This window comes from Epinephelus fuscoguttatus, linkage group LG24 (assembly GCF_011397635.1).
Source record: "Epinephelus fuscoguttatus linkage group LG24, E.fuscoguttatus.final_Chr_v1".
NCBI classification, from domain to species: Eukaryota; Metazoa; Chordata; class Actinopteri; order Perciformes; family Serranidae; genus Epinephelus; species Epinephelus fuscoguttatus.
In genome coordinates this window covers 11,723,568-11,735,740 of record NC_064775.1, presented here as the reverse complement: position 1 = coordinate 11,735,740, position 12,173 = coordinate 11,723,568, and the positions used below count along the sequence as shown (strand labels likewise).

Below are 12,173 nucleotides of genomic sequence, written 5' to 3'. Positions count from 1 at the left end.
TCTAATATATTGTGGTTTGCAGAAATGTACATTGACAATATTTTCCTCTGGCGACTGGGCTGAGCCTGAGTTTTTGTAAAATGTAGATATTAAACAGGGGAATGAAAAATACATTTTGCGCAGCAGAATATGTGAACGTCTTCCCAAACCTATGGGAATCTACTGACTGAAGGTCTCAGAAATCAATTATACAGGCATGTCATTCCATGTTCATTTTATTCTGCTCACAGAGGCACTTTTATACCTTTTTTCAAAAGAAATTGACATATTGTCATTTAAATGCTTTGTCAGTGGAAGAAATCTACTGTTGTGCTGTCAGAGCTGATGTAAAGTTGGGTCTTTGGGGTGTTTGGAGTTCATTTGTAGGCACACAAAACCAGATGTGTGATGAGCGATGACCTTCAATGTGGCCGACTGTCTCCGCGGCATCAAACGAGTCGGTTCTAAGTTGACGTGGTGACGAATCAGATAGAGCTGAAAACAGTTTGTGACAAAGACAGTCTGACTGTCTTTTCCCTCTACACCCTGAACAAAGAACATCTTAAGTGTAGATTACTTTCTTGCTCCTTTAGGGGGCAAGAATTAAGAACACTGCTGAGACTGGAGCAGGATGGGAAGAAGGTCCTGCAGCTCACTCTGAATCAAAGGACCTTTCATGGTTTGGTGCCAAGGTCAATGTGCAGCGCAGCGCTGCAGCAGGCTTGAATGAGTCGAGACATGAGGAACGCAAAGGTCCACTCAGGTCAGGTAGGATTTATTATTTATGAAGAGCTTGTATGAACACAGGTTGAACTGGTTGTATTTCAAAGGTACCTAAACACCATCAAACTAACTAAAAAAAGAACAAAATAAAAAGTTTAGGCATGAGGAGAGCAAAACTTTGTGCTTGAGCTCTTTTGACTGTATTATGTATGAATTCAAACATTATCATTGGTTGGTCGGACAGTGCTGCTGCATCATTCAGTGAAGACGAAAGCATTCAGATTGTGAAAAATGCATCTCGCACAGTCGTCACGGAGACTGAGCCTGAACGGTTGGCTTGTTAAAGGCAGACATTTACATTTTGAATGGCTTGTTGGATTTCTGCAAAAGTCAAAACAAGGAGTCTGAATGTACTGCAAGGCTGTTTTTGTGTCTCTCAGGGGTGAGCCTAAGTCTAGGGGGCAAAGAAGCCCATCCAGGCCTCCAACATGGCTGTCGAAACAGTTGACCTGCTTTACTCTCTAAAACCAGCTGCAATTGACCAGGGGAGCTGCAGGTGACACCATCAGCAGACTTGAGTCAAGCTCAGACCAGCCACTTCACACCACTGCAACTTTTCTCTGCAACGTTCTGAAATGGTTTTGTCTCACTGAGAGTCTTTGGTCACCTCAAGGCTTGACTTACACAACACCAACCTCGCGGGTGAAAGTCCAGAGTTTGTTTAACCCATGAACCACCACTCCCATCCTCCCTATAAGAACTTTGTCACTCTTTAAATTACAGTACTTGCGTTATAAACTGACACCACCCAGTTTGTATCAGAGAAGGCTGCCTCTTTGCGTCCATGTCTGATGCCGCTGTCCACTGGTAAAGTGGTGGTATATGACAAGTTGGGTTGTTGCCTGCTGCCTCTAAAACTGACATGCCTGGTGCGACTCATACAGCCATGAAAGGTGTCTCTGTGCGTTGGTGTCTCATGCTGAACATTTGCCTAGTTTGCCTTTTCTGCCTCCTCACCATCTGTTTCTACTTCTGTGGAGAAAAAAAGATTATGACTCAGGTTAATTGAAGAGCTGGTCCTGGCTGACCAGTGAACTCTGTGTTCCCTCGGCTGAAAACTGATTTGATTTTGGTTTAAATATCCGAATTAAGGTCCCTGACAGTTTAATTATGTCTCATATCTACTGGTATTTCCTAAGCATTAACATCTTACCCTTAGAAGTATTCCATTATGACACTTCTGTGTTGCTGCAGCCAACAAAGTACGGGGGCGCTTTGTCGTGGCTTAACACACAGCCCTACGCACAGCTCTGGTGTTGGACTGACTCAGAGAGGTTAACACCAAACTGTGCTTCAGAAGTCTGATATCATTAATAACCAGCGTGAGCCAGTGAGTAGTACACACGCATCACTCTACAGAGAGTCTCAGGCCTTTGCTGTTCATGAAATCCATTTTGTTTAAAAAAAAAGAGGTGACAGGAGTTAAATATATAAAGTGTGAGGAGAAATAATATTAGTATTTACTTTGGTGATGGAACATGAAAAATGTCCTCGCCGCTGTGTCACTGACAGCAATTAGTCGGCAGTTATGACAGACAGTAGTGGGAGTTTGGAGGAGTGAGGCACACTGCAGCAAACAGTTTGACTCTGAAAGCGACAAAATGTAATAGACTCCACAATCTGCTGGGGTGTAAATATTTTCACACTGCTGAGAATCAGTTGGATCTTTTGTACACTGTAGGGCTGAAAAGCATGTTTAAGAACGACGGAGCAAATTTTACTGTTAGAGGTTTTTATTTATTGTGAGCCAGCAGTCTCAGAGCTCAGATATGATTTATTTTTTTTGCCAGACCTGTAACATGCCGAGTTTTCAGTTTGATCTCCAGCTCTTTTTGCCGTGGTACATTGTGAGTGACTTTCCCTCTTGTTCCCTCATGAAATAGTTGCAAGAATGAGTCCTGCTACTCATCCATGGATGTTCTGGGCATTTGTGTCGGTGTGCGACAGAGAAAGCCATACTCCCTTCCACTCCTCAGTCTCAAAGGTCCTTAAGTGAACTTTGTCACTACAGATAGAGCCGAGCACTTTGTGGTTTTCATTTTAAATCCCTGTGACTGACAAAAAGGACACGGGGTACACAGAGGGACATTTTTTGTGACAAACTGTTTTTGGCAGAAAAGGAGAGACTCATGCAAGATGGCGGGATCAGACTGTCTCCACACTGTGCACGAATGGGAGGTAACTTAAAGGACTATTTGGAGAATACACGTGCATATTAATGAGTTAGATAAGGAGATTGATACTACTCTTTGTACGGTAAATATCAAGATACAGTTGGGAACTGGTTAGCTTAGTGTGCATAAAGACTGAAGTCACGCTTCCTGTTTTAATAGTCTTTATGCTAAGCTAAGCTAACCAGATGCTAGCTCTAGCTTCATATTTAGCATACAGGCATGAGTCAGAGTGTTAGAATACAGCGATTAAATTATTCTTAAAACTTATATTAATTATATTAAAACTTACATTATGTATTATATTATGTATATATTTTATGTTTCTCAGTCCCCAGATTATGAGCCGTCCCTTCCTGTTTCAGAGAAGTCCAACCCCCTTACATGTGACATCGACCGGGCTTCAGCCAATCACATTGTAAGGATGCTACATGCCAGTGACACCCAGATGTTTCAGGAAGAAACAAGAGCCACCTACCAGGTACAGGTGTTTCATGTATAATGTAATGTCTGCAATTAAACTTTTTTCTGAATTTGTTCTTTTAATCAATGTCATTTTTAGAGGCTGCTGAGTGAACAAGTGGTGGAAACGCTGATGGAGGTTGCCAAGAACGTAGAGCTCATCCTCAAGGTATCTACTTTCTGTCTGTGTGTATCTAAGTTGGTCAGTCAGGCATGTTGTTAGAGCCTCTCTTCTGTTTCCTTAACAGGATCCTCGGGACAGCCTTGTTGTGCTGAGCGGTTGTGGGACTTCTGGTCGATTGGCTTTCCTCATCACGGTAAAAGCTGTCTTGAAATGTGATTTCGCCCACTGCACAGCAGGAATAAGGAAGCAAACAATTGTCTGTCTCAGGGATGTTCAAGAATTGAAACCAGTATTGTAAAGCAGTGTAGACCGTGGCAGTAATGTCAGGATAATGACACTTAAAGCAGCTACAAGGAATTTTATTTTGTTTTGATTTTGACGGCCCCTGTGGTAAAAAGCAGCAGGATGCACAGTGATGAGGTAATATATCTGTTTGTGGCTATTATTAACTGTAGTTGTTTTACACAAAGTGACTTCCTGTGTTGTGTCTTGTTAGTCAGCTTTCAACAGAGCACTAAGGGAGCTGAACCAGAGTTCAGTATATTCGTACATCATTGCAGGTGGAGACAGGTATGTAGGGGTTTGTTTCTTTGAAAACAATTACCCTGAAAGTACATAACCAGCTGTAATTATTGACATACTGATATATGTTCTTAAACTGGTTTTGTTTTAGCAGTAAAACACCTCAGTATTCTTATGATGAAGCTCTGTTAACTTACTCTGACCTGATAATGTCTGAGTTAGTTAGTTATGCTTTTCTGTTTGCGTCAAACATAATGTTACTTGAAGTGAGACTTTGTAAATTTTGAGAGAGTTAACAATACAAACTTCCATTTACAAATGAAAATTTGAATTCCTAAGTAATAAAATTAATTTAGCTTTAGCTTATGGTGGCTAATGTTAGCTAACGTGAGGAAACAAACCTTAAGTAGGTGCAAATGACAAGTTAAATTCCTAAGAAATATATATTTAGTTTAGCTTTTGCTTATGCTGGCTAATGTTAGATAACGTGAGTAAACAAACCTTAAATAGATGCAAATGAAAAGTTAAATTCCTAAGCAACATATCTAATGTAGCTTTAGCTTTATGCTGGCTAATGTTAGCTAACGTGAGTAAACAAACCTTAAATAGATGCAAATGAAAAGTTCCTAAACAATACATCTAATTTAGCTTTAGGTTATGGTGGCTAACCTTAGCTAATGTAAGCAGGCAAATCTTAAATAGATGCAAATGAAAAGTTAAATTCCTAAGTGATTATATTAGCTTTAGCTTATGGTGGCTAATGTTAGCTAACTTAAGTAAGCAAACCTTAGATAGCTATAGCTGTATCTTTTTGCCTGTGCTACTGCTTTGCTATGTTTTAGCATGTCAAAGGGTTACATTACAAAACTTTTCTTTTTAACGCACTGTGTTTCTAAAAAAAAGTTCTGTGACATATTAAATCTGGTTTAACAGTAGCACAAGCAAAGGTGAGTGATAAAGTCAGCAGACTCATTCAGTAATATCAGTGATACTTGGTAATGTTTATCTAAGTTTGCTAATGTTAGCTAACGTTAGCTACTGGCGAAACTCCTGAGTGCAATGAGGTGAGCAGTGGTGCGTTTTATGACAACTGTTTAAGAGAAAGAATGTGTTTTTTTTTTTTTTTAAGTTCCATAGTCTTACTTAAAATATATTCAAATCACATCCTTGTCTCTCACTCATTTTTCTTTAGAGCTCTACTATCCTCCCAAGAAGCGCCTGAAGATGACCCAAAGCTGGGCATGCTCAGTCTGAAGAAGGTCAGGAGCGTGGTGGAGAGAATGTGTGTTTTAGACAGAGTGTAAATATGTTTTTCTAATATTTCTTTAGCATGTGACCACTGCATGTTTTTGGCGCCCTGCAGGTCTGTGAGGGAAAGAGGCGCGTCTTGTTCATTGGTATTTCCTGTGGATTATCTGTAAGTCTAATTGGTGAGAATCTGAATTCTGTGTCGGGCAGAGTGTTGATTTACTTTGCAGACTTGCAGATAACTGAAGCTAGTTTGTATACGTTTAATTTCTGGCTGCGCATAGGCTCCATTTGTGGCAGGTCAGCTGGACTTCTGCCTGCAGCACCCTGAGGTGTACACACCTGTGCTGGTTGGCTTCAATCCTGCACATCAGGCCAGGTACACATACCTTTCTCTTATTCCATCATGAAAGTGTTGGGGATAATTTGGTATGAAACATCTATTTTAATTTGAATAAAGTTTTTAACACACAAAATAACAATGTTATAGGGATGAGCCCCTTCCAGGCTGTACGTTCACTTTTCGCAGTGTGGTGCAAAGGATGCAGCAGCTTGCCAAAAGTCAAAAAGCCTACCTCATCAACCCAGCAGTTGGGGTAAGAAGCTGTGCTTGTCCTCTTTCTCTTGTCTGACTCGAGAGAGTAGCGTGTCTTTATTTTGGCCATTGTCTCTGTTTGTGTGAATGTGCTCAGCCAGAAGCCATCAGTGGCTCCTCCAGGATGAAAGGAGGCAGTGCCACTAAGATTCTCCTGGAGGTTGTCCTGTCTGCTGCTCATGCTGCCACCTTCGCAAACACACCCATCACTTACAAGTAAGCCACACACTGAAAAGCTTGCTATATGATCCGTGTGCAATTACATGAATAAATTGGTGTGCTCAGTGTACTTATTCACACATCTGGACAGCAGCCTGACTCTAAGATTATAATGAAGCTCTTACACAACACATTGATCCTCTAGTCTCCAGTTTTGCACCCAAAGGTAGCTTCCTAAGTGCTTCTCTGTGTTGACAGCCATCAGCCCGCAGCCAATTCTCTCTCCTGTACATGCTTTTCACATTAGTGATGGGTGCATTTTGGAATCTGCTCACACTCTGCAGCAATAATTAAAATAAACATATTGTTTTTTCTTCTTTCCATTTCACACTAAACTAAGCCGACTGACTAAACCAGTGGTGCCCAGTCATGTGACTATATAGCACAATGCTGGACCATGTAACATTGTTAAAACCCACATGTCATTTCTGTCCTGTAGTTTCATTGTGTTTCCATTGTGCGTTACTGACCTCTAGAGGTCATTGCAGAAAAGATGTTCTGCCTTTTTAAATTTTTTCTTAACTGGAATATCCACATGTAGACACCATTAGTGTACGCACATCTATTAAAATTAATTCAATCATTATTTAAGACTGAATTTATGGTGTTTATAACATGCACACACACACACACAATTGAAGACGCTTGCATATATTTGCACCTTAATGTACAGCAGCTTCCTGTTTCTTCCCAACAGAGGCACCCTGCAGCACATGAGAGCATATGAGAAAACCCTGGATATCACTTACGCTCAGAGGGAGCAGATAAGTGCTCTGCTGGAGGCAGCTGGACAGAGGTGGAACATCCTGTTTTACACCTTTAACTGTGACCTTGAATTTCATTTAACAAGGCAAACAGGCTCTTTTTGATTCAGAGCAGCATCCTTGCTCTTTAGTTTCATCGAGCATTTCACAAAAACACTTGAATAAAAAATAAAAGAAAGACCAGCGAACTTTATTTGTCGCAAGGTTGAGAAGCATCTGAATCTCTCTCTGCTGAAACCCACAATAATGACATTTTCCATGGTGGATTAGTTGTATCTGAAGCCTCCAGCGGCAGAGAAAACTCTGATCTACAACACTGGCAGCCCACACAGATGCAGTATGAGCCTTTCCTCTCATTACACAGACAGTAGTGAAAGTAGTAAAAATGTGTAAGATGTTACAGATGCAGAAAGTCTGTTGATTTGACCTGTTTGGAACTGAAGTATCTGCTACTCTACGCTTCTCTGTTTCAGTCTGCAGTGTGGTAGGCGTGTGTGTTACCTGGGATGGGGCTCCCTTGGTACGCTGGGCCTCATTGACGCCAGCGAGTGCATCCCCACATTTGGAGCAGGTGAGATGAGTGTGATGTACTCATTAGCAACAAAACCACACAGCTTCATTTGCACCTGTTGGAACACTTTATCTGTGTGCTTCGATGATCAGGACGCATTTTACCAGATTTACTTTTACATTTGCATGATATTTGCGTGTGTGTGTGTGTGTGTGTGTGTGTGTGTGCGAAAGACTATGAAGATGTTCGATGCTTCAACAGCGGGGGATACAGAGAGCTGAACAACAGTGAGGGCCCGCTGGTATGTGAAAGGAAACAATGAAATAACATCTGTTTAAACAAAAGACACACATATAATAGAATAATGACCAAGTAATTACTGCAAACACAGAACAGAGGCTCTCATCTGACACAATTCACTCTTTCACAATGAAAACTGTACCAAAGATTTAACTGTTTTTTTTACTACAGTAATGCTGTCAGTACTAGCTGACTCCAGACATGAAGATTTCTGTTCTGGCATGTCTACATGGGTCTTAAACAAGTCTAAGAAATCCTTACAAGGCCATACAAAGTATTAAAATGTCTGAAATCCAGTAAAATCCAATTAAAATGAGATCCAGCTCTCATTTAGCAGCGTGTAATGACTCATCTGTCTCTGCTGTATCTGACTTGTAGATTAACCCGGAGCAGGATTAGTATGAAATATGTCCGACTGTACCTGCTTTATGAAACCCAGTAGGACTCGATGTCTGTGTTTAATTAATCGTCTTTAGACTTTTTATTATTTTATTGTCTTCATTCAGTCAAGAGCTTCTACTTGACTCAGGCTTTTTGGAATTTGCAAGTAGTAGTTTTTACGGAAGCTCTGACAGGCTGGTTATCCATTTTCTAAGTCAGCTGTAAATTGTTTTCTCTCCTGTGTTCATGACTCAAGAACAGGTGAAAAGAGGGTTTGCCAGGATGATTTAAGTTTCTTTTTTCCATCCGTGAAACAGGTGGGCGAATAAAACTTTTAGCAGGTAAAAAACAGTTTTTCCAGTTTTTTTCCAGGATAATTTCTAAAGTTACTTTTTTTCCATCTGTGAAATAGGTGGAGTTATTTTTTTTTTTTATTTCTTGTCAGGATCTTTTAGGTGTTTGTTGTTGTAATAATAATTTTAGTCACAACAGACTGAAATTAACGATGTCCCTTTGTCCTAAATGTTTCTCCATGCACTACAAACACAATGCACATACTGGTAACAACAAACAAGAAAAGAAAAATGATCCTGACATTAAAATAACCCCCCAAAACTTTCTTTTTCAGTCTGTCTGCACAGATGGAAAAAGTAACTTAGAAAAATTATTCTTAATTTTTTTTTTCACATTTCACAGATGATTTTTTTAAGGAACTTTACTGGCACTGGCAGTTTTTTCAGCTCTTCTTGAATCATAATCACAGGAGACGAAACATTTTACAGCTGACTAAGGCCCCGAGCACACACAGAAAGTGTAGCTGTAGATGGCTTTTTTTTATAATTGTTATTGAGAATTAAGCTTTTTGCTCACTGTTTTTACGATGCTACGTGCCTTGTGTTTCTGCGCTCTAGGTGCCTGGCATTTTTGCTCAGTGCAGAAAAGCGGCCCACATCATCTTAACTTTTTTCCTATGGTCCAATCGGATAATTTGAGAGGGGGAACAACAAGTTTACAATTGTTGGTTGCTGGATACCCACGGCTATCCGACTTTACAAAATGAAGTTACCACGATCTCTCATGTACCCACACAGATCTCTTTTTCCCTGTGCTGCACAAACTATTTACTGACAGCCTCTCACCCTCAACCAGAGCTACAGCAAGTACCCTCTGCCTCAGCATTTTACTGTGAAAATAAGTAGGGAAAAAAAAATAGTAGATTGATTACACAGGAAGGTTAGGGTAAAGAGGTGATGGGGTGGTTGCCTGGCAACAATAAAATGATGCAGCAAGCTTTTTTTGCTAGTGGCATTCAATAAAAGAATAAATTAGAAAAAAGGCAGTGTGGTGTGGCACGCATTTACAACCTGCAAAACACTTTCTGTGTGATCAGGGCCTTAGAAAGTGGATCACCAGAATTGTTTTTTTTTTTTAACTTGCAGCTCAGGGCTTCCGTAGTTTATATCCATGTTGTAGAGAAAAAAAATGATTTAGTATATTTAAACATAAAATATTATGAATTTCAGTTCTGGTTGATTTGATTTGAAGTCCCAGATTTCAGTTTGTTTGTGCATGTATCATTTCCTGTATATCCCCTGTGCATGTATACACTAATTGAATTCAGCAAAGGAATGGCGGACCCCGCCACTGACATTGCATACTATGTTATATAAAGGAAACAAATGATGGCAATCATAAATACTATGGAAAAAATGGGTTTGATATGATGTAAATCTTGAGGATGATAACTTTAAAGCCCCATGAAAAAACATTGATATCAAAGATACTGTTTGTATTTAAACACAGCTACAAAAACCTACTGTACAAAAAACACATGGTGAATACTTCAAGCCGTTTTTTTAACATATGTTTTTTCATTCCTTTAGGGTCCTGACTTTTGCATAGCACATGAGGATTTTTTACATCTCGTTCTGCCCTCTCTCAATGACCAGGACATGGTTCTTCTTCTCTACACACACTCCGGTGGGACAACACTTGTTTGTCATGTTTAAATTCTGTCCAAATTAAATCAATGTGTGTCTTGACGGCTTCTCTCCGCAGACGATGTCAGTGAAGTGGTGAAGCTGGCGCGCAGAGTGAGAGAAAAAATGTCCAACCTCCATGCTCTTTATCACTTGGTTGATGGAGACACTGCTGCTGCTGTACACCAAGTATCTATCTCTCTATTTATCTGTCTGTCTGTTTGTCCATTCGTCCATTTGTCCACCTAATAAAGTCTGTTGTTGTTTTGCAGGATGACATCAACAGGCTGTGTTTATCCTCTCTAAGAATCACTTGGCCTGCTTCAGGGAGCTTATTACACATGGTACAGCACACACACATGGACACACTCATGGACTCAGTGACTCATTGAAGTATGATAAATAACTGTTTGCTCCCTTTGCTTTGTCTCCCACCCTCCCTCAACAGAGCTTTCGCAGAGCTGTAAAATGAATTTAGTCTTTATTGATTTTCAGGTTTTCTGCTTTCTCGTATTCTACAGGTCTCATTTTAGATGGCAGCTTATTTTTTTTACGTTTGCATTGTTTCCTTTTAGTCTAGCTTATGTAAATGCAGAGAGCAGAAAATCAATTCTGCCTCTCTCTCAGCAGTGGGAGCTGTCCACTAAGCTGCTGCTGAACGCCGTGAGCACCGGAGCTCACGTCTTAAAGGGGAAGATTTACCAGAACCACATGATCGACGTGCAGGTCACCAACAGCAAACTCTACCGCAGAGCCACACGTCTTCTCCAGGTATATATAAGTACAACCTTAATAGGACATAAACAGGGTTTTAAATCACCAAGGAAACCTGCTGTTGCCTCCAAGATCCTAGCCAGTACAGTGCATACAGCGCTCTACATAGTAGATGTGTCTCCAAACTCACTGCCAGCTAGGCAGTTTGTATTTAATGGCCAATATCATACAATATTGACTGTTTAAACACAGCAACAATCACTGTCTCATTCACACGTACTTTATTGCTATTGGTTGAGGCTGTGACATCTCAAAATTGAACTCCACGCGATGCAAATTTGCTTCTTAAATGTTTCATTTGCCTCTCCACTCACACTGAATGGAAGTGAACAGGAGGTGAATATTTGCCAGTGTTAATTTCTCTCATGTGTGACTGCACCCTTATGGTGTCAGAGTGATGGAGATAGCCGGAGAACAGTTGGATACAAAACAGGATGTAGGCTCCACAAGATTTTTCTTTGTTTTTCCAAAATTTTGTACAGATTTTTAGGTATTCTATGATTGCAAATGGTTTGACAAATAGTGAATATAGCTGCTGTAAATGCCAAAAGCGTGGAGCACCGACTGTTTCCAACGTCTGGTTTCACCCCTGATGATGCATTTTCCTAAAGAAACTTAAGTAATTAAAGTTTTAGATCTCGATTGTGACACAGGCTCCCTCAGGCAAGGCAGATACACAAGATAAGTTTGCAAACAATCCAACACAGAAGAATCAGTGACAGATTTCGGAGCTGAACTGACGTTGTTTCCTTCTCCTCCCAGAAGCTGTCTGGTTGTCCTGAGTCCCGATGTGAGCACGCCCTCCTGAAGGCCGTGTACTGTGTGGACAAGCTGACAGCGGACATCACATCCTCTGACATCACCACACACACACGCACAGCCAGAAACAGATCCAAGGTGAGGAGGCTGTAAGGTGCATACAGCACTGGGGGGAATTTACTGTATGAATGTTGTTATATTATCTTCTCTGTGTGCAGGTGGTCCCTCTGGCTTTGGTGTGTTTGCTGACTGGGTGCTCGCTCAGAGAGGCGGAGACTCATCTGGAGCGACAGCCAATTGTGAGGGAGGCTGTGGAGGCGTGCCTGTCATAATTGACATGGTATGATGTCATCGTTAAGTCCCTTCCCACATACATTACAGGCATGTATTTATTCAACTCCCTGTTTAGTGTTCTTGCTTTGCTTTGATTATGAGGTAGAAATCACCTGCACCCGGAGGAGCTGAATGCAAAACCTTGTTGTAACACTAAGGGGCACTTCAACACTGGCATAATACCCTGCAAATGTACTGCCAATTTGTATTGTCCTTAGACCAGATAGTGTTTTGGTTTCAAATATGTGGGTGCAAGATGTTAAAATATA

General features: G+C 40.7%; 1 protein-coding gene across 3 annotated transcripts in view; it reads left to right on the top strand.

The window, feature by feature from the left end:
- The window catches only part of gckr (glucokinase (hexokinase 4) regulator), a 21,897-nt gene extending 9,724 nt beyond the window's left edge, over positions 1–12,173 (top strand). The window contains exons 1-19 of one of the 3 annotated variants that reach the window (XM_049570531.1): positions 2,860–2,940; positions 3,265–3,414; positions 3,496–3,564; positions 3,644–3,712; positions 4,016–4,089; positions 5,234–5,300; positions 5,405–5,458; positions 5,574–5,668; positions 5,780–5,885; positions 5,982–6,100; positions 6,801–6,899; positions 7,341–7,438; positions 7,612–7,679; positions 9,943–10,039; positions 10,118–10,227; positions 10,311–10,382; positions 10,666–10,809; positions 11,575–11,709; positions 11,790–12,173. In XM_049570531.1, the coding sequence (XP_049426488.1) occupies positions 2,899–2,940; positions 3,265–3,414; positions 3,496–3,564; positions 3,644–3,712; positions 4,016–4,089; positions 5,234–5,300; positions 5,405–5,458; positions 5,574–5,668; positions 5,780–5,885; positions 5,982–6,100; positions 6,801–6,899; positions 7,341–7,438; positions 7,612–7,679; positions 9,943–10,039; positions 10,118–10,227; positions 10,311–10,382; positions 10,666–10,809; positions 11,575–11,709; positions 11,790–11,903 (1,782 nt within the window). In that variant the 5' untranslated portion in view covers positions 2,860–2,898 and the 3' untranslated portion in view covers positions 11,904–12,173. Of the gene's footprint in view, positions 1–2,859; positions 2,941–3,264; positions 3,415–3,495; positions 3,565–3,643; positions 3,940–4,015; positions 4,090–5,233; positions 5,301–5,404; positions 5,459–5,573; positions 5,669–5,779; positions 5,886–5,981; positions 6,101–6,800; positions 6,900–7,340; positions 7,439–7,611; positions 7,680–9,942; positions 10,040–10,117; positions 10,228–10,310; positions 10,383–10,665; positions 10,810–11,574; positions 11,710–11,789 lie in introns of those variants that run through there. The other 2 variants (XM_049570532.1, XM_049570533.1) reach the window with 2 other exon arrangements.